Source organism: Hypomesus nipponensis, chromosome 18 (genome assembly GCF_054491055.1).
Source record: "Hypomesus nipponensis isolate SF chromosome 18, ASM5449105v1, whole genome shotgun sequence".
Lineage (NCBI taxonomy): Eukaryota > Metazoa > Chordata > Actinopteri > Osmeriformes > Osmeridae > Hypomesus > Hypomesus nipponensis.
The window spans coordinates 5497501-5519104 of NC_140378.1; the positions used below are offsets into that span (position 1 = coordinate 5497501).

A 21604-nucleotide genomic window follows, 5' to 3' on the forward strand; every position below is an offset into this window, starting at 1 on the left:
GGTGTCTGGAGGGAGGGGGGAGGGGGGAGGGGAGAGAGAGGAGGGGAGAGAGGAGGGGAGAGGAGGGATGGGGGAGAGGAGAGAGGAGGGGAGAGGAGGGGAGGAGAGGGGAGGGGAGAGGAGGGATGGGGGAGAGGAGAGAGGAGGGATGGGGGAGAGGAGGGGAGAGGAGAGAGGAGGGGAGAGGAGGGATGGGGGAGAGGAGAGAAGAGGGGAGAGAAGGGATGGGGGAGAGGAGAGAGGAGGGATAGGGAGAGGAGGGATGGGGGAGAGGAGGAAGAGGGGGAGAGAGGAGAGGGTTATGACCGGGGTCGGCGCTAATGCTTTCCCCCCTCCCCCTCTCAAAATGATTTATTCTGATTTCAAGTTGAACATTGTGATACCAATTATTTTCTGGAAATATTAAAATGTTATAAAATGGGGGGGGGGGGGGGGGGGGGTGAAGGGAAGGGGGTGCAACCCCAAAAACGGACAATCATTTGCAATACAGTGATTATATGTAACATGAATTGTGGTAGGCATATATGAAATAATTCCATCACACAATAAAAAATTAATTGTATACACTGTATCCCCCCCCCCCCTCCCCTGTGGAGACCAAAAGCCCTTCCGTCTGGTCCTGGGGCCAAGCCTGGTTAGGACTGTGTGACTCGGCTTGACTACCAGATGGTGTTTTGGCCAACCAGCCGGGATTACACTCTCTCACATGTTGTACCCCTACATTGACCATTCTGCACCAGCCATTACAGCAAACGCTACTAACATCCTAAAACCCTTTTGGGGGTTCAGCCTCAGGGAGAGAGTACCTGGAGGGGTACCGTTGTCCACGGGGGACTGGACGAAGGCCGAGCGCCTCTTGGTGGGCATGGGCAGAGCCATCTTCTCCTCCTTGTGCTTGGCCAGCGCCGCCTGCACCGCCTCTGTGTGGATGTCTGGGGGAGGGAGGGAGGGAGGGAGGGAGGGAGGGAGGGAGGGAGGGAGGGAGGGAGGGAGGGAGGGAGGGAGGGAGGGAGGGAGGGAGGGAGGGAGGGAGGGAGGGAGGGAGGGAGGGAGGGAGGGAGGGAGGCAGGGAGGCAGGGAAGGAAGGAAGGGAGGCAGGGAAGGGAGGCAGGGAAGGGAGGCAGGGAAGGGAGGCAGGGAAGGGAGGGAGGGAGGGAGGGAGGGAGGGAGGGAGGGAGGGAGGGAGGGAGGGAGGGAGGGAGGGAGGGAGGGAGGGAGGGAGGGAGGGAGGGAGGGAGGGAGGGAGGGAGGGAGGGAGGGAGGGAGGGAGGGAGGGAGGGAGGGAGGGAGGGAGGGAGGGAGGGAGGGAGGGAGGGAGGGAGGGGGAGGGAGGGAGGGAGGTGAAAAGAGAGAACGTTCTTATTTCCAACCTGACCGCTCTGTCACAAACTTCTGCAGACAAAACCCCGGAAGAGGGAAGCAGTTGTCCAGTTGGAGCCGCTAATGGAAACTGAGCCAAGATACGTGTGTGCGTGCTCACCTGATCTGTAGCGGTCGTCGCGGGCCCCTCCACTGCGGTGCGAGCGGTGGTGGCGGCTGGCGGAGGAGGTGGAGGGCCCGGGGCCCTCAGGACCCTCAGGGCTGGGGTCTGCACTGTGGCCCGGGGACAGCTGCACGTCAGGCAGCGACAGCTCCACACCTGGGGGGGGGGGGGTAAAACACAGGACAGAAGCTGAAATGGTTCTGAAACGACCCTTGTTTGAGGCCGTAAGTAAAACATGATACTATTTAATATAAGATAAAAGTATTTCATATACTACTTCAAGCCTTTAAGTCTCAGTCTCTTTATTTTGTGTTGCCGGTTGTAGGGATTAAGCCGGCCTTTGGGAGGCCACATGGACCCTGGGGAGATGAAGGCCCAGGTGGGAGAGGAGGCCCAGGGAGGGGGAACAGCAGGCACACACCTCCTGGTTCAAAGCTTTGTTGAAATGCCAGCTTTGCCCGCCAGGGCACCACGCCACAGTGGCATGTGAAAGCAGTCCCCAGTAGCGACTGCACCGCCATAGGCCGCATCGGTATGTGGCAAGCTCTGACATCACTTCCTGTTTTTGATGTCTGAGTTGCCAATATTTCCCAACTGGGTGTCAAATTCCTCAGAATTCATTTGTAAATAATGTTTTTTAGAATCCTTTACTCAGATGGTGGCCGAAAAACATATGACTAAAACAGGGGGACCACAATTCTTTGGTTTCCCCCTCATACAAACATGTGGCAAATGTTCCCCTCAGACAAACACCACAGCCCAGTGCAAGGTTACTGAGGTAAACGGAGATGGATCGACCAATGAGGATCAGCGGTGAGATGACTGTGGGTCATTGGTCGGTTGTGAGCCTGAAACTAGGCTACTTCCCTCTGTTGTTCACCAGTAGACAGACTGTGAGAACAGAGACAAGATATGACTTCATTTGCATGCGTCACTCAATATAGCTACTCCATATTCTGCTACTCCGTATTCTGTCTTTCCGAGGTGGGGAGACACAGACTCTAACATGTTTGGGGTGTAAGGTCTGCACACTGGCAGCATACCAGTAAATAGAGCATTTGTAACACTGCATACTGATGAAGTGAAAGTCGGATGCAATTCCACTGTCTACCAACAGAGTGCAGCAGAACATCAAAATATACAACATTTCTGTTCCATTTTATAGATAGCGGCATACATTTTTTATGATTTGTTGTCCATATAGGATTTGGTGGTGAATAACCTTTCTTACTTTGAATGATTCGAAAGTCCCAACACCAGGGTGAAGGGATAACAGAGAGAGAGAGAAACCGAAGGAAACAGAGAGAGAGAGCCAGAGGAAGAAAAGGGAAGAGGATGAAGAAGACAGCAGCAGGAAATCTGGGAGGGGGGGAGGACAGAGAGAGGACACAGGAGGAATGGAGAAAGGGAGGAGGAGGAGGACAGGGGTGGAGAGATAGCAGGGGACGTGGACGCGGGAGGACAAGTTTGGGGAGGGGGAGAGCATGAGGGGGAGGACATGGAGAGAGGGGGGAGGAGCAGTCAGAGGAGGAGGGAGGAGAGAGAGGAGGAGGGAGGAGAGAGAGGAGGAGGGAGGAGAAAGAGGAGGAGGGAGGAGAGAGAGGAGGAGGAACAGGCAGAGGAGGAGGGAGGAGAGAGAGGAGGAGGGAGGAGAGAGAGGAGGAGGAACAGGCAGAGGAGGAGGGAGGAGAGAGAGGAGGAGGAACAGGCAGAGGAGGAGGGAGGAGAGAGGAGGAACAGGCAGAGGAGGAGGGAGGTTTCTTACCAGGGGACATCTGGGGGACGTATGGGTCCAGAAGCTTGGCTCGTTTCTTCTCATAGCCCTTCTGTGTGATGTCACCTAGGAGAGAGGAGATTCCCACACGGCCATGTTAGTTCGACACAAACAAACTGCAAAAATACACACACACACGCACGCACACGCCTTTACTCACAAACACAAAGACACACACACCACAGATTAAGATGTGTCCTTATAAACTCTGGCACCTCCAACGTTCAAATTCACATTTTCCCGCAGCAGAACAAGAACGCGGCTGGTCTACCGATATTTGGTGCACCTCCAATGTGGTCAGAGCTCAAGGCCTCCAGTGACGAGCAGAGATAACGCCCCCCCCCACATCAGCCCTGGTGTGCAAACATGACAGGAGACCGACGACCCCGGGCCAAAGGAAGCCACTGAACGCTGAGGGCCCCTCACTGATCCCCTGTGGCTAGAACTATCCCAGAAGAAGGCCCACCGCCATGTAGACAGCAGTAAACACAGGCCAGGGGGACCTCCATGAGGGACACTTTCACACCAAACTCATTCTCTCACAACAGCCCCCCCCCCCTAAAACTCTCTTCCCCCTGTTTGGCTCGCTCTGAGAGGAAGGCGTGCGCACGCGCGTGTGTGTGCGCGCGCCTTGGAAAGTACCCGACCCCGACCAATGCAGCACAGGGAAGTCTACTCCCCCAAAACACACACACGCTATCACCCAGAGAAACACACACTGTAGTGGCTGTAAAAACCCTATCAGGCAAAGATGCATACTGTTACCAGTAACCACACACCCACAAAAGACTTTGCGCAATCTCTTTCACACACACACATCCTTGTCATCCCCGCTGAGTGATAGTGCTGAGCGGGGCGGGGCGGGGGGCCTGGGGAGCCTCAGTCTTCAGACACCTCCGCACCACTGACTGGTGACACGCAGAGACCCCCAGGCCCTACTGACAGGGGGGATAGAAACCAGTAACGGGAGAGACAGACAAAGAGAGAGAAACAGAGACACAGGGAGAGAGACAGACAAAGAGAGAGAAACAGAGACACAGGGAGAGAGACAGACAAAGAGAGAGAAACAGAGACACAGGGGGAGAGAGACAGACAAAGAGAGAGAAACAGAGACACAGGGAGAGAGACAGACAAAGAGAGAGAAACAGAGACACAGGGAGAGAGACAAAGAGAGAGAGAGAAACAGAGACACAGGGAGAGAGGCAGAGAGAGAGATAAACAGAGACACAGGGAGAGAGACAGAAAGACAGCAAGAGACAATGAGAGAGACAGAAAGTGAGAGTGAAAGAGAGAAAGAGAGAGACAGAGGGAGAGAGACAGAAAGAGAGACAAGGAGACATAAAGAGACATAAAGAGAGACAAAGAGATACAGGCAGATCAGCTGGGAGGAAGATAAACATGTGGCGGGGGAGTGGGGAAGTCAGGGGAACGTACTGGAAAACGGCTCGCATGAAACAACAATGGAAAGAAACAGCGAGGAGAGCCAAAGTTCAGCAGCAGAGTACTGGGAGAAGCCTGGAAAGGGTCTGGGGCGGGCCCTCTGTCTCTCTGTCCCTCTGTCCCTCTGTCCCTATGTCCCTCTGTCCCTCTGTCCCTCTGTCCCTCTGTCTCTCTGTCTCTCTGTCTCTCTGTCTCTCTGTCTCTCTGTCTCTCTGTCTCTCTGTCCCTCTGTCCCTCTGTCCCTCTGTCCCTCTGTCCCTCTGTCCCTCTGTCCCTCTGTCCCTCTCTCCCTCTCTCCCTCTCTCCCTCTCTCCCTCTGTCTCTCTGTCTCTCTGTCCCTCTGTCCCTCTGTCCCTCTGTCTCTCTGTCCCTCTGTCTCTCTGTCCCTCTCTCCCTCTGTCCCTCCCTCTCTCGCACAAGTAAGAGTGTGTGTGTAGTGTGGTTCTTTTATTTGGAAGGAAAATAAATGGTCAGTGGTTGGAGCGTGTGCGGGAGCAAACTGTGGTGCTTGGAGAGATCCAGCGTTCTGTATAACAGGTGAAGGTGCTGGCTCCGATGGGAAAAACGGAAAAATAGCCGAGTGCAGATCTAAATCAAGAGAAACAGAGGGAGGAAGAGGAAGGGAGGGAGAGCGAGAGTGCTGCAGGGGACAGAGAAGGGGAGATCCGGAGAGAATGAGGCCATGTGAAACGAGAGAAAGTGAGATGAGAAAAAGTGAGATGAGAAAGTGTACGAGATGAGAGAGAGAGAGACAGAGACAGAGAGAGAGAGATATTGCACTAAAAGAATGTCAGTGAGGGAAAGAGGCAGAGCAGAGAAAGAAAATGCTTAGTGCTCTCTCGATCTGTGTAACAGCCTGAGAGAGAGAGAGAGAGAGAGAGAGAGAGAGAGAGAGAGAGAGAGAGAGAGAGAGAGAGAGAGAGAGAGAGAGAGAAAGCTAGAGAGATAGAGAGAGAGAAAGCTAGAGAGAGAGAAAGCTAGAGAGAGAGAGAGAGAGAGAGAGAGAGAGAGAGAGAGAGAGAGAGAGAGAGAGAGAGGGCCGGCGTTAGGCGCTGTCTTCATGGCTGACTTCACATGCTGCCGGAGAAATGTCTGCCCTGGTCTGGGAAAACAACACAGTCCACCCAGTCAACCCCCCCCCCCCACTGTGGCTTGCGCTACACACACACACTTACACTCACACACAGAAAAAAAAGACTTAAGCATGCTAGCATATTGTGAGAATGTTGTACACATACAAAGATACTCAAAGCACATCTGCAGAAGAGTGATGGCGAGGGCCTGTTGTAACTGGAGCTCTGTTGTGTGTACGGCGTGACAGTGTGACATGCAGGGAAGTTTATTAACAACAAAACAAAGACCAGTCTGTAGTGAGGATGGAGGACAACAGCCACAGGCTGGCACCACCACACACACACACACACCCCTGACTGTGAGGAACCAGGCTGGCACAGGGACAGTGGACGGAGAGAGCCCAGAGCGCCCTGTTTAGACTGGGCAGGAGGAGATGGTAATGGGAGGTGGGCTAACAGTGTGTGCATGGAGAATGGAACTTGTAGGCCATGCTATGGGTGTGTGAGTGTGTGGATGTGTGTGTGTGTGTGTGAGTGTGTGGATGTGTGTGTGTGTGTGTGAGTGTGTGTGTGAGTGTGTGGATGAGTGTGAGTGTGTGAGTGTGTGGATGTGTGTGAGTGTGTGGATGTGTGTGTGTGTGAGTGTGAGTGTGAGTGTGAGAGACAGCAGGTCAGAGGAAGGATAGTCACCCCACCCTGTAAGCTGCAGACTGCCGTCCAGAACTGCAGGAATGTGCTGATTGGTGAACAGCCTTCTGACTGAGATGGACAACTGGCAGGGGGAATGAGCTCACCCGCTAAACTACTCTGGGGAGCAGGAAGTGTGTGTGTGTGTGTGTGTGTGTGTCCAGCTGGAGCAGGTTAACACAGTGAGTGCTGACTGTGCCACACGTACAGAGAAACGTCCGGTGTCGGCCACGATGTGTGTCAGTGTGTCAGCGCCAGCATGACGTGTCTGACCCGTCGCTGTGTGTGCGTGACATCATACGCCTCACGGCTTGTATGGGAGCCAAGGACACAGGAGATGTGGACCAGAACCCAATCCAGCTCCATCCATGGACACGTCTCACCTGCTTGGTGCTACGAGAGCTGGAAAGGAACGCCTACCATGTTTATGGCCCTTGTTGAACTCTGAGACATTGCGCTCTGTTAGGGCAGGGTCCTATTCCCCTGAAATTCCGTAAATATTTTGCCACTTTGGGATTTCTCCTTTTTTTCATTCAAAAATGACTGTTATTGGACTGTGCTCGACTGTGAATATGCAGACGATGACACGCCTTCTCTACTTCATCATCACTCATACACATGGATGTTCACAGATCAATGTGTTGTTTCAAGAGGAGACCGTCAAGTGCAGTTCAGCTGTCTCTCGTAGAATACAGGAAGTAGGATGAGTTCCGGTTGATGTTAAAACACAAGTTAACTGACTCGGTTCGGTTGTGTATAATTATCGTGTAGCCGTGCCACACACACGCACGCACACACACGCACACTCCCAACTACAGCAAGGCAAAGCATTACAGAGCAGAGGGGCTTGGTGAATGACACTTGCCCTAACTGACCCCTCAGCCCCCCCCCCTTCCACTGACCCTTTAACCCACAAGTCCTTCAGTGGCTTGAACAAACCCCGTTTCTTCCTGTTTTGGTGTTTGGAAAAAGAGAATTCAACATCCCTCTTTTAGGGTCCTCTGGGTCAGCAGACGTCGTTGTTTATAAAACCACCAATATTCCCACACAGTCTTCGACAAGCACCCACAAACACACAATGCGAGCGCACATGAAGCATGTGATTAGTCACACACACACAGCCCAAAGGGGCATTTGTGGTAATTACAGTGTAGGGATCAGTCTGTTCGCATCCAGCAGCGCTGGGAGGAAGTGACATGATTACGCTTCAGCTTCCTCTTTCCACTGTGTCTGTGTTCCCCCTCCCTTCCACCCCAGGCACAGGAGAACAACACCGAACCACACTGTGGAGCCTCGACTCCTGTAGGACGACTCAGTTCAGGACATCCCCACCGAGAGCGACCGCTCGTCCATGGCCCCACTGTTCCATCAAAGGCTTTGCTTTCTTTACCTACTAAACTATTCTCTTTCACTTTTGTTTCTCAAATGACACGGCCTCAAGACAGGGTTGGATGAGTCAAGTGACTGTCATGACTCCATTTAACCCATCAGGTCAGTGGGACTTAGAGAAGTAGGTGGCCATGTCTCGTAGTCTTGTCACGGCACCAAAATGTCAGTAGTCTGTACCAATACAAGGGAAATGTCACTGTCCTCAATAAGATTTGATACCAAACCAAAAAACAAAAGTAGGTTACTGAGCAACTCATTTGTTGACAGTAACAGTCACCTACAATATCTAAGACTGTAGCCTATTTATGACAACAACAAAACATTAATACAATGTAGGCATAAAGGCAAAACTATTTAAAAAGACAAAAAATGTTTGTCTTAGGTGGTGGGTTTTGTAACAGTATTACTGCCCCAGTATTAGGTTTTGTATTTGCAGTATGCTGCAAACCATACAGGTCAAAAATTAACATTTAGCAGACACTCTTATCCAGAGCGACTTACAGTAGGTACAGGGACATTCCTCCCAAGGCAAGTAGGGTGAAGTGCCTTGCCCAAGGACACGACATAATTTTGCACGGTGGAAAATCGAACCGGCAATCAAACTGGTTACTAGCCTGATTCCTCACCGCTCAACCACCTGACTCTAAATGATGACCTATGCAAATCAGTTTCTGGTGATCGACAATGTTCTCATTGTTATCTGCCTCACACCCAAAGTATTTCCACACGTGAGCCATGGACTCCATTTGTCTTGTTGACAACTTCTAGTGGAGCCATTGTAGCATTAGCAATTTACAGTGTTGCAAATTTAACGACTTTGTTGCTAGATTTCCCCAGTGACAAAAAATATAATCTAGCGACTTCCACTAGCAACTTCTGGTGAGATTGTTTTGGGCAACACTGCTTGTCAGCGTCCGACTGCCTGGGCTCGGTACTCTGTACTACCGTCACTTCAGACATTCTGGTATTGTACCCTTTTTGTTTGAGTACCGACGTGGTACCGGAGTACTGTTTTTTGTGACAACACTAAGGTTGGGTACTCTGACCAAGACCTGCCATCAAATTTTCCTCTAGCTGCAAGCTGTCACATTAGGAACCAAGTCTGTCTGTTGGGCCGGTTTTGTTGTCACTACTTCTTACATCGCTACTTCTGCTGAACCAGTGTCTGACAGTCTGGTGAGTCACTGGGGTCCATGACAGTCTGGTGAGTCACTGGGGTCCATGACAGTCTGGTGAGTCACTGGGGTCCATGACAGTCTGGTGAGTCACTGGGGTCCATGACAGTCTGGTGAGTCACTGGGGTCCATGACAGTCTGGTGAGTCACTGGGGTCCATGACAGTCTGGTGAGTCACTGGTGTCCATGACAGTCTGCTGAGTCACTGGGGTCCATGACAGTCTGGGCAGTCACTGGGGTCCATGACAGTCTGGGCAGTCACTGGGGTCCATGACAGTCTGGGCAGTCACTGGTGTCCATGACAGTCTGGTGAGTCACTGGTGTCCATGACAGTCTGGTCAGTCAGTGGGGTCCATGACAGTCTGGTCAGTCAGTGGGGTCCATGACAGTTTATCGGGTCTTGCCGTTTCAGCGTCTTCCAAAGCAACAACCCCAGTAAGCAAGCAAGGCCTTCCCCCCTGGAGTGCTCTCAGTGAGGACAGGAGGATGACAGGCGCATGCTGAGACAGAGAGCAGTGAGGATAGAGAACACAGACACAAATACACACAAACACAGAGGAGGCCAGAGGAGGCCACAGGAACTGATGTCACCCACAAGCTCTTATTTATAGCCCCTCTGAGCAGAAAGACACAGAGACAACAACAGAACGACTACAAACACGGCCGGATATGAGCTGCAGTGTGGCTATATGCAAACACGTACCAAAGCCAAATGTGAAGGAGTCTGAATTTTAGCATAAGCTCTCGATGCAAGGTTAGCGCTTTAGCCCTGATCAAATGTTCATTTGAAGTTACACCTGTTTGAGGTCAACCAATTGTAGGATTTCTAAATCGGGGGGCCATGCCAATCCTGTCGCGTTATTTCTACACATCCATCACGATCCTTCCCGACTGTGGTCTTGGCTGTGTGACGAGCACTCATGTTGACCAGACCTCAAACATTGGGCTGAGCTCCACGTTTCCCAGGAAAAACATACACTATCTACCACCTTTCCACTCTCACTCTGGTCTGTGTGGGGGCAGTGGAAGGTCAGATGGGTTTGTCTCTGGGGGCTTTATAAAGCTGCTCGGCTGTGGGAAAGCCAGGGGGGTAGAGAGCCAGGGGGAGCTGGGCTAGGGGAGCTGGGCTAGGGGGCTACAGCTAAATCAACCTGAACACAGGAAACCAGGTTTGAGTTTAGGCTTAATCCTGCTGAGTACGGTACCCCCTTCTGTAGCCACCCCAGGTGGGCCTGTCAAAGACACACAATCTCAGACATCTCCTGAGAACAGCTTACAGTGCGTACGGATGCGTAGCACCAATTAGGACACAGATATTTCACAACTCCTGCCCAGCAGCCTATCAGCACCGGGGCACAACAAAAATATGGAGCACGCCCACCATGTGTGGGCAGTTCCGTGTAAACACGTTGTGGTGAGAGCACATAGTTACACTGCATGTTCACACAGATGTGGAGAAAACGGGACCGGATCATGAACATTCTCTGGATGGCTGTGGTGTTACGCAATCATGGCCTACAAAAAGTCATCAAGGCCCAACTTTCTCCTCTGAGCGTCGTCAACATTACTGCAATAACACGCCGTCATAGGGTGGGGCACAAACACCCACTTACCCATCCTATGAGTCTCACAACACAGACACAGAGGCAAACACACACTTGTGCTGTGAAAACTGTACGGACAAGAGCGCTCGCTCACACACGCACGGCTCCATCGTTGCTGTGTGTGTGTGTGTGGAGGTCGTCCGGGTGATTAGAGGCTCGCTCCACCTTCGGTCACCTCAGCCCCAGCACAATGGGCTCTGGAGCCCCGAAGAATGCAGCACTCTATTTAAACCCTTGGCTGAATTAAGCTTGTAAATCCTTTCATCAAATGAGGCCTTCCTCGAGCGGACAAAAACAATGGTGCTCAATTGTGCGGGACCTAATAAGATTACAATGCAGATAAAGCCAAATATGAAGCGGGTGAACACCCTTTTCTTTGCTTCAGTGTAGACGCTGCCCCATGGACACATGTAGCTTGTGTGAATCGCTGTGCTTTTGGTTGAAGGCTTTTCAACAACAAATAACTTTTATTAGCCAACATATTGGTAGGATATAAGAAATGTTTACCCTTACTTCTGACAATGTATATTGGTTTAGATATTAGGCTAAACTCACTCAACAGATGCTTCACTCCAAAGTTTGTTGGAGTATTTGATTATGTAAAATCCACATTGATGTGCATAGCAGTGTTCAGCAGACACTTTTTAAATATATATGGGATGTACAACGCACATAGAAAGGTAGCCTACAGCAGAGGCCCAGGATCAAATCAAATCAAATCAAATTTATTTGTATAGCCCTTTTTACACGCAAGCATGTCACAGAGGGCTTCACATACGCCCATAGAACTGCCCCTCAACCAACCTAAACCCTCAAGGAAGACAAGGAAAAACTCCCAGAAAAACTCCCAACGGGAGAAAAAATGGAAGGAACCTTGGGAGGAGCAATTCAGAGAGGGATCCCCTCCTCCAGAGACGGTTGGCAAGAGAGAGGAGCAGAACACAAGCTAAACATAGTCATACAGTGTCAATGGGTTTTGAAACACCAAAAATCCAGGATCAGAAGTGCATAACATTAGTGTCGTCAACAAAGCAGTGGTAAGAGAAGCCATGTGATTTGACACATGCCGGGTGACCTGGTGGAAGGGTCCTAGCACAGAAGGACTCCCAGAGCAAGAGGGCGAGGTGCTGAAGCGAACCCCCTGGAGCAGGCCTGGAAGGTCCAAACCAGAATGGGAGGACCTGAACCAGGAGAGAAACCCTTCCAGCGATGCCCATTCCAGCCAGCGTGGAGAGGACAAGCTGGTGAGTGCCAAGTGTCGACGGCCACAGACGGGTCGAGGAGGATCAGCACAGACGAGAGGTCAGAGGCTCTGGCTGTGTCGAGGGCATCCTTCTGTGCCAGCAGAGCCGTTTCTGTCGAGTTCTTGGCTTTGAAGCCAGACTGGAGGGAGTCTAGCGGGTTGTTCCGGGTTAGGAAGGAGGAAAGCTGATTGAGAGCAGCGTGGCTCAGAGGAAGGACACTGGCAGGAAGTGGTGGTCGGATGGGTCCAGGGTTAGCTCCTTCAGCACGGGGAGGGGGGGTGACTTGAGCTGTCGTTCCACTTCAGAGTCTTCAAGTGTGTCTAAGGCCACGAGCTGATCGCTATGTAATCCAATCAGCCTTGTCAATCATTCACTGATAACTGGTTGGGCGTTTTAACAATATATGACCGCAAACTGCTTTATGGGCTATCCATGCATGTTCACTGTAATCAAGTTTCACATTGCTGGCTGATAACTAGGTGATCTGTATTCTTCCTCAAAAAGGTATTTTGCATGAGTCACATCACAGTTTTGGTCTCCATCTCCTCAAGGCTCGATATATTCAGTCTCCTCTGACATTGCTGTTGGGTCTGTGCACATGAGTCATGTGAGAGCTTTTCTGGTGGTGACCTTACACGGCTGGCCTAATCCTAGCTCTGACTAGAAGATCCTGGCTCTGACTAGAAGATCCTGGCTCTGACTAGAAGATCCTGGCTCTGACTAGAAGATCCTGGCTCTGACTAGAAGATCCTGGCTCTGACTAGAAGATCCTAGCTCTGATTAGAATATCCTGGCTCTGACTAGAAGATCCTGGCTCTGACTAGAAGATCCTGGCTCTTTCTAGCCTACACAGTGAGATCTTCTGTAACACAGCACACACCTCAGCCAGCAGGACAATAATCCTGCTCAGCTCTGAACCTTCCACCTCACACATCAGAAGTCTATCACCATCAGCAAGCACTATCCAGGTAAAACCGGTTTGTTTCTTTTGCCTTTGCACACCCCACCTCAAATGGTATGGGTCGTCTCACTTCCTTAAAAAGAGGGAACAGAAATAAGGTAGCTGTTGAGAGGGGACTACATGTCTCCGAGCAGCAGTGTTTCAGTACTGCATGGTTAACACCCTGGGAGCAACAGCAGTGAAAGGAAGAATCCTGTTTCACACTGCAACCCTGGTGTCAAATGGGCTACAACACCAGCGGAGTAAAACATTAACCTAAATTCAAACAAACTCGGTGTCATTTCTTGTCTGGTTGAATCGATCGATGTCCTCATGGCAGACAGATTGACAATGAAGCTCAATTTGATGATGTAGTTATGGTTACAGAATGTAGAAGTTCATGGAGGGTGGTGGGGGTGGGGTGGGGTGGGGTGGGGTGGGGGTGTTGAGCAAACACCTGAGTCACTCGGCCCACTAACGGCTCTGGGTCTGCTGGACTTGGGGCCTTGAGGAAGATCATTCCGTATCCAGGAAGCAGAGCAACGCACACCCCCAGTCATAGATAAACAACTATCTCAGAGGTGTTTCCACTGCTTTATCACCTAAAACCACACAGGAAGCTGAGTCGCATTATCACAGTCTGAAAGGCTAATGTTCCACCACACCATTTCCTCCTGGCGCTACCGAATGGGATCCTTGGGATGGCCAAACCCTAGTTTAAATAATGATGGTCAGTGAGAGAAAAAAGCTATGGGGGAAATCACCTGGGTGGGTTTTTGGTGTCCTTTGACGATACTTTCTGGTACTCCCCGACAGCTGTCCAGGATGAAAACCAATCCCCACACAGAGGGTAGAGCTCCTGTGTGAGAGTCTGGAGCTGGAGCCCCCAGGGTCAGAGTGGTGAGCTCATGGTAACAGACCAGACAACTTTATTCCACACGTTTAAGACTGGCAGTTAGAAGATAAGTAAGGACTTTAATAGCGGAGTGGCGCTGGAGGAACCTGATACTTAGGGCTTGTGTTCTTGAAACAACAGGCTGGGTTGAGGGCCATGTGAAAGGGGAGACTAAGCTGCTGGCACTCCAACACACTTCTCAAAATCTGGACATTTGGCAAAACTAGCTTCAGAAAGTCCAAACCGGTTCCCCCACCATGACCGGTAAGCTACATCTAACTTCAATGACATCCAGACTCCCAGTCATCAGTGTGTCATCATCCCTGTGTGTGTCAGAGGATACAGATACCAGTGAGATGAGAACCCTGCCTCCTTACAGGGAACCTGTTCTTACTCACAGTTACAAATCTGGGGTCATCAAGGCAACCCTACCCTAACCCACACTGTACAGCATGTCTCACAGTACATTCATGATACTGGCTGCCCAGAACATGACCCATTCCAAGCTTGTTTTGATCAGAATGTATGACATTTCAGGACAGCCACTAGAAGACTTTGATATCCACACAATCATAAGCCATTGATTAATCTAGGTTAGATTTCACAACTCTTCTGGGCTGGTGTGGGTTCAATCAAGACATTTTGAAACACACCCACTGAGCGTTTCCAAGGCGTTTCTTCTGCATTTTGGGAGGATTGAATTCACAAGTTCCTCAACTAGAACCTCTTCCACCATGTGAGTTTGACAGTGAAGATCGGTTCAGGCCCTAGACTCTAGGGGGTCACCTTCTGGTCCCATCACAGAATTCCCACCACCCCTGCAGGCACACAACAGGGATCTAAATCATACAGCATCGTTTAAATCAACAGGGAACGCAGGGATGCAATACCACTGGACAGAGAATAGAAAAGTTCCCATTGAAATCAAACCTAAAAGCTAACAATGTTGGCCCTGTAGATGACCAACTGCTCTCTTCCTGCCCTCTGTAAACCCTGGCTTCTAACGAACAGCTCTTCAAAGCCAGTCTGACTGTCTGCCTAGAGAGGGAGGACAAAAGAACAAAGCCTAGTTTGTATAGTTAGAGAAAGTGTGTTTAACTGGGCAATCCTATGACAACATCTTCCAAACTTGTATCCTCTCTTGATCCAATCTGAATTCCTCCACACAGATAACTCGTGCCTTGAGCTTAAACCTGTTCAGCCATTCAAACCAAGTTGCTTATCGTTTGATTACTCTTCCATTGGCTCTCAATGGTATCAAAGGCCGACGACACTGATCTGATAGGACAGAGATAAGGAGTTCCCTGGAGCTTGCAGTTTTTCACGGGCCCTGTGTAACAGTAACCTACATGTGCCAGCCATCCAGTTTGACAGACAGTGTGAAGCAGTGTAAACAAACGGATCCTCTGGCCCTGTTACTAACCAAGCTGGGCTGGGCCAGGGCACGAGACGGAGAGAGACAAACTAACAGCACCGAGGTCTCTAGAGCGTCCGAGGGGGGCCCATGCTTCAATAATGTGGCGCTTTTGTGTGAAAGAGGCTCTTGTCCTCCTCAACCATGAAACAGAATTTGTCTTGCCAGGTCTATTTATATTCACCATGGCATTCTTTAACGTTGACAAAACAGTCACATGGCTAGTGTGGATAACCCAAGCCTGGAGACACAGAGACACACACACACACACACACACACACAACACCATCAGTCCCTTAGTTCTGGAAAAGCCATGGGAAGACAACAATGCTCTATGCAATTGTCACCTCAGAACCCTGTATGAACTCAGTCTTGTCACCGCTCAGTGACAGTTGCTGTATTTTGGGACGTACAGCCTTCTCCGCTCCTTGACAGTGGGGATGAGCTGCACAGTAAGTGGCACGTGGTGTTCATTGGTGTCTGCACACGTCTGTCGCTGGGCCTCTTACTAACTGTCTCCGGGGCATGGTGAAATAGGTGACGTTGGCTGAGCTTCAGCAGCGTGCCGGCTCCAATTCAGGTTTGGCCGGTGGAGGAAAGTGGGCCGTAGGTGCCTCTTAAAGTCTAACATCTCCTTCCCAGCCTCGTGCAGCTCCTCCATTGATGAATCATAGGTGAGGAAGCCTGGAGGTGCCTTGGACTGACTAGGCCTAGCTGCTCCATGCAGAGTAATCACCAGGGCAAGGCAGCAGCGAAGAACTGGTTCTCTTCCCTGTTGACTCAGCCCTAGAGGGGGGTACATGCCTAATTATGGGGAACAATAGCAATGTGGTTTCACTGAGAGATATGCCTCCCCTTGTCTATAAACATGTCAAATTTATGCACTCCACGTTCCAATTCCAGACTCAAAACCAGTTTGCCGTAAACTTTAGCCTACATAGGATTCCCCATGGACACGATTGAAAGGATTATCTGTCAAATTCACCAATCTCCTTAAATAGAAACGTCCTATTCCAAATACTGTTTCCGAGGTATATATCTAGTCACCTAGGGGACAGAGCACCCAAACTAAGCATGCGTCCTGACTTGGTGGAAAGGAACAGATCAGGTTGTTGTCACACAGTCGTCATCAGCCACCAGCAGAGGAGGGCGACACGCGGACACACACTCCTCAGTAATCGCAAGTGTTGCTGGCGACCAGTGACAAGTGGTGACAGTCTGGTCTCATGGTATTTAATGAGAGCATGTGAATTATTCAGCCCCTCAACCCTGAAGGAAGGAAGGGCCGGGATGGGAGCAGCCATTAACTATTCAGACCACAAGCAGCCGGGGTTGGATCATTATGTAATGAGACGGATACACAAACACGCACATACACACACAACCCAAACAAATCAAGCCTGGTTGAATATCTCCGCCTTCTTAGTGAACGGCTACACAAAAAAAAACAATCGTAGACACTAAGATGTACCCTGGCTCTGAGTTAGTTTGTGTAGCAGTCTGTTTTGAGGATCTGAATAGTAGCAAATCTCCAGATCTGTACAAGAGCCTGTGTAAAAGATCAACATCTGGTACCAGAGTTAACAAGGCTCACAGTATTACCTCGTCAAAAGACCCCAAGTGATACTTGGAAGATCTCCAAGTTGTTACAGTGTATAATCCCCCCCCCCCCCCTTCTACCTCAGTCTATAACCCTCCCGTTTCACAACACAAACACTGCCTCATAAAACCTAACTGACGAACTGTCCCAGGGCTGTCATCTGTCTCTCAACGGAAGCCACAGGCAAAAAAACAGCCCGCTGCCGCAAAACCCATGTCTGCACAGCCGACATTAGAATACACTGTGGTACTAGACTTCCTGCCTTGACTGTGGGGGTAGTGATCTTTCATCCTATTCATCATGCCTCCTCTTCAGCGCTGTCACTAATGACTGTGCTGAGAGGCTGGCTGGACGGAGGGATGGACGAAGGGTTGTACAGCTGGCTGGCGCTGATGACCTTGCCTCTCAGACAAGGCCCATGCTGACCCTCCTGGTCTGTCCTCTTCATCAGACCAGGCCAGTAATGAGCCTGGCTGCAGTGGGGCTCAGATGCTGGCCTAGATAGGAACAAGCTGGCGGTCCTCCAGGGTCTCAGTCGCACCCCTTTCCCTTGCGGTAGACTGTCGCTACAATAAGGCATCGTCACAGTCGAGACGCACACACACACACGCGCACCTTTGATTTGTGACAAGCGTTGCTCCTGTGTCTTTAGTAGCACTTTCAGGGGCACTTTGCGGGGAAATGACGACGTCAAAGAGTTTTACAATAAGCAGTAGGCGGATATGGACCTCACCGAATGGTTCTCAGGAGGACAGAAATAACTGCGACGTCTCAAGACGCAGAGCTGTTCTTTGGGAAGCAGCACAATGACACACCAACTCAAACATGCAAACCCCACGTGAGACCAGAGACCATACTTCTGCTAGGACAGAGCGGAGAGCAAATGGAGCGATAATGTCACTGCACTGTTAGTGTGTGGTTCAGACACACCCAGCCACTTTAACTGCATGTAAACAGCAGCAACGCGGGGTGTGGGCTAACACACACACACAGGATTACACGTCATCTATCTAACTATGATGGACCCCTCCCCTTCCTATGAGCGGCTAATTCCACAGGCGTACAAAGAGTTCAGTTGAGTGGCCTAAATGCCAGTGCAGATCCTGGCCAACATGACTGGGCCCGGCTGAATGGTGCTCATTGTGTCCGTGCAGTCGCTGGGGGGCTGGCAGAATTGGGTTGTTATTTAAGAGGCCATTTGGCACGCCTCTGTTCTCCTCCAAGCAACCCAACAACAGGCATTTCCGCCCCTGCTTGTGTGGAGGGTCTGTTATGGACTGTGGTTGGGATGGTGGGGTCCAAATATGGTTCTGACACACGTAGTCACATTGAGGATGAGCATTCCGGTGGAAAACAATGCACTGGGTGTTGATGTTTTCTGAAAACCCCAAAGTCACTGTAGAAAGTCTGCTGGTCACAATCCTTTCGAAAGTCGACACAACATGCAAGAAGACAGCCCATTAGAACTCACTTCCACGTCCCTCAGCCAGGTGCCAATGGCCAAAGTCAACACTGCTTGTTCCTTTTGTGTGTATTGGACAGACCAAAAATGACCACTTGTTTTCCATAAACAAATAAGCAGTGAAGTTTGAAAGGGGGAGGGGGGGGTCATTGAGTCCTTGGGTGGAAGTGCTCCCCATGTGTAGGAATTCACCTTGGGGTTTAGGGTTAGGTGTCAGACGGCAGGGGGGGGCTCACAGAGATGTGTCAGTGGCTGCAGGGAAGCCTCCTGCAGCTGTTGTGGTGGGAGGGGTGCTAGCGGCGGAGGCATGAGCAGTTAAATGGACACGTGCGCGCACACACACACACACACACCAAGCAACAACGTACACTTACCACCACTCAAAACAAACAGGCACGACCCCCACACAGCCATGTACACACACACACACACACACACACACGACAGTGTAGCCAAAGTCAACATTCAATAGACTGAAATGTCATGATGGTATTTTAAAGTCAGTAATTATACTGCATCATTTCTCAACCGTATGTTCTCAATGTGGCTTCGATACTGATGCGTCAAGGTGTGATGCCTGACTGATGAATGATGATGTGTGCTGATCTCCTCCATGGTTTGGCTGCTGTAACCAGTCTTTTCAGTAACCAACCCACACACTCAGTCGCAGCAGTTGTGTAACTGAATTCCTCAGCTGAAATCCCCATACAACCCATGACACCCCTGACAGCCATACACAATGTGAAAAGAGAAGCCTGACACCAAGTAGGAAACATTACACAAACATATGCAGTCCTTTAGGCTGTGATTTGGTCTCCTACAAGTCTATAAGGCATGGCACCATATGTTCTCAATCTTGTCAATCAAATATAAAAATTCAAGACTGGTGATCACTTGACCCTTGATGCCAGTTAAAATCATTGACTGGCTCTTGCTGAGACCAAGCAATCAAACAGACTAGCAGATAAGTAGGGCTTGGACAATCAGTGTATGAACATTTGAAGTATTTGATCCAAAATATTGAACTTTGTTTTCAGAATAGCGATAAAATTATCCAGTTAAGCCTATTTAACTCGTAAGGAATCACGGCAGCTTTTAGAGTGAGACACGAAGGCACACGACCAGGCTGTTCTTTTATCCTTTCTCCTCTAGCTGTCTGTCATGCTAGCACGAGCCCATGCAGCAAGAAAGGATGGCTAGCCTCATGCTAACAACGAGACCATTTCAGTGTCTGAAATGTATGTGGCTGTTTCCTTCACATGGTCCAATTCTCAGTACACACATGGGCTCGCAGAAGGTATGCTCATTTATAAGATACTGGTAACTCGCTACATCAGTTAAATTCCACTCCCTCCCATGCTAGCTAGAACATCCTTTGACTCGTCACTCCTCTTACCTTCAGATAGCTCCAAATCCAACTCCGCCAAATGGTCTCGAACCTCCTTTGGTAGCCCCGACAAATCCACACCCTGGTCTGCCATGACTTGGGAAATCAAATAAACGGCTGTTCTATTAGTATACCGCAACCTCTAGCGCAAAATACTTCCTTCAAGACATAGAACATGCATTTGAGAAGGGTAGACAATCCATTCGCACGATTGGTCCTTCCGCCATAATGGGAAGAAACTCACCCATGGCAATGAATAGTCACGTGACGTCGATTACCTCGGCTGTAACGTAAGTGGCAGTGTAACTGCTCTCATACACACTATCATGTACTTTTACATTATTTTGCGCCATCTTGCGTTCCAGGCTGTATGTTACAGCCAGAAAGGATGCGCGTAAACAACTAGTTAACCTTCTTACACCCACTGTAAAATCAGAAAATGTAGAAATGTGCGCCCTTTAACTGTCTCAAATGGAGACCTTTCCTATAGTCTTTCGATCAAAAATATCATTTTATTATTGGGATAACAATGTACCAATTAAATAAGTGAGTGGGTTACAAAGATATCTTGGATCATCAATATGCATTAAGTTTTCCATTCTTTAATTACCTTTTGCATGGCAAGTGCTTATAGTATTCCACTTAAACATGCATGGAAAAGTAAATATATTCATATAGTACAGATATGTACAGTACAAAGACAACTTCTGAAAACATCCGTCCAATGATAGGGAGTGCGAATGAACAAATCAAATAGTAAATACTGGATACTAAACGGAAGGCTCACATTGATACCTTGTTTTTAAACTTGTTTTCTGATTCAGTTCTGTTACTTTTATCAATGTTCAAAATGTTAGAAAAATATACAATTGTGATTGCAATAAGACCAATTCAATAATAAGTTACTTGTTTGTTTTTACGCTATGGACAATCCATAGACAATTAAATTTCTATGCAATAACAGGGATACAATAAGTCAGACAGGACTTACATAATTATTTAAAAAAGAAATGGATATCTAACACAGATTCATTTCTATATGTCATCATTACAACACAACGATATAAGAGACCTTATGCCAGGGATTTGGTATAGTCCTGACAATAGCACGCATTACAGAAAACGTTTGAAATAAAAAGTGCAGACGACAATTACTAACGTAAAAGATGAATATAGTCTGTTGTTCCATTTCATTGGAACAAGTCTATTAAGGATTGGCAGCCAAGTGCTAGTGCTAGCTCAGAATGCTAACACAATGCCAGGTCACCATTGGGACTGTCGGAGAAAAGGTTCAGTCATGTGAGACGTGTGAGTCAAATAGTAATTGAGCAATTTATATTATGTCTATAGTATATAAACAAGACATGGTTGAGCAGTCTGTGCCCCTGAAAGAGACAAGATGAGGAAAAATAAAAGGCTGCATAATAACACAAAATCATAAACTTGCATATTTTAGTGCATCAAGACATGCCCTTCCATTTATGGTCTGAAGCCATAATATTTCTGCAGGAATATAGAAACACATTTTACTGTAAAGAGAAGACAGATACATAAAGATACCAGAAACAAAAGCATATACCTTGTTCAGGCTTCATAAATCCCCCCCCCCCAAATTAAAAAAAAAAAAAAAATCAAATCTTGTTAAAATGGGGATTCCTGAATAATTTATTCAGTTTAGTGACTGCTATTGGAGTTTTTAGGGTTTTTTTTCAACGCTCAGCGTCTAATGTTGTTTGCATGTATTTCCATTAGATGGCAGTCAAAGTACTGAATCACAAAACGCTGACATGAACAAAGACTCTGTTCCTAATCATAACAATGCTCATATTGCTAATGGTTTGAAATCCAAAAGTATACTGTCTGAATTTGGTTGTAAGACACAGAGACCTTTTTTTTCCATGGCAATTTAAAACCCAAATCATACTTGAGGGAGATAGTAGAGGCACCAATGTGATTTGTAAGGCAAATATGTTCTCAAACATTTAGTGTGTGAGTGTGCAGATCAGACAAAGTGTCACTGTGAGACTCAGCTGAGCC

The 21604-nt window shown here is 49.0% G+C and overlaps 1 protein-coding gene across 1 annotated transcript in view; it reads right to left on the reverse strand.

Moving 5' to 3' along the window:
* Positions 1 to 19805, reverse strand: part of dip2ba (DIP2 acetate--CoA ligase B (putative)a) — a 37615-nt gene extending 17810 nt beyond the window's left edge. The window contains exons 1-5 of the mRNA XM_084679802.1: positions 19577 to 19805; positions 3249 to 3323; positions 1481 to 1639; positions 807 to 932; positions 1 to 5 (exon numbers count right to left, since the gene is read on the reverse strand). The exon at positions 1 to 5 is cut by the window's left edge and continues 229 nt beyond it. Of these exons, the coding sequence (XP_084535928.1) occupies positions 1 to 5; positions 807 to 932; positions 1481 to 1639; positions 3249 to 3323; positions 19577 to 19661 (450 nt within the window). The 5' untranslated portion in view covers positions 19662 to 19805. The remainder of the gene's footprint in view (positions 6 to 806; positions 933 to 1480; positions 1640 to 3248; positions 3324 to 19576) is intronic.
* Between the last annotated feature and the right edge of the window lie 1799 nt (positions 19806 to 21604).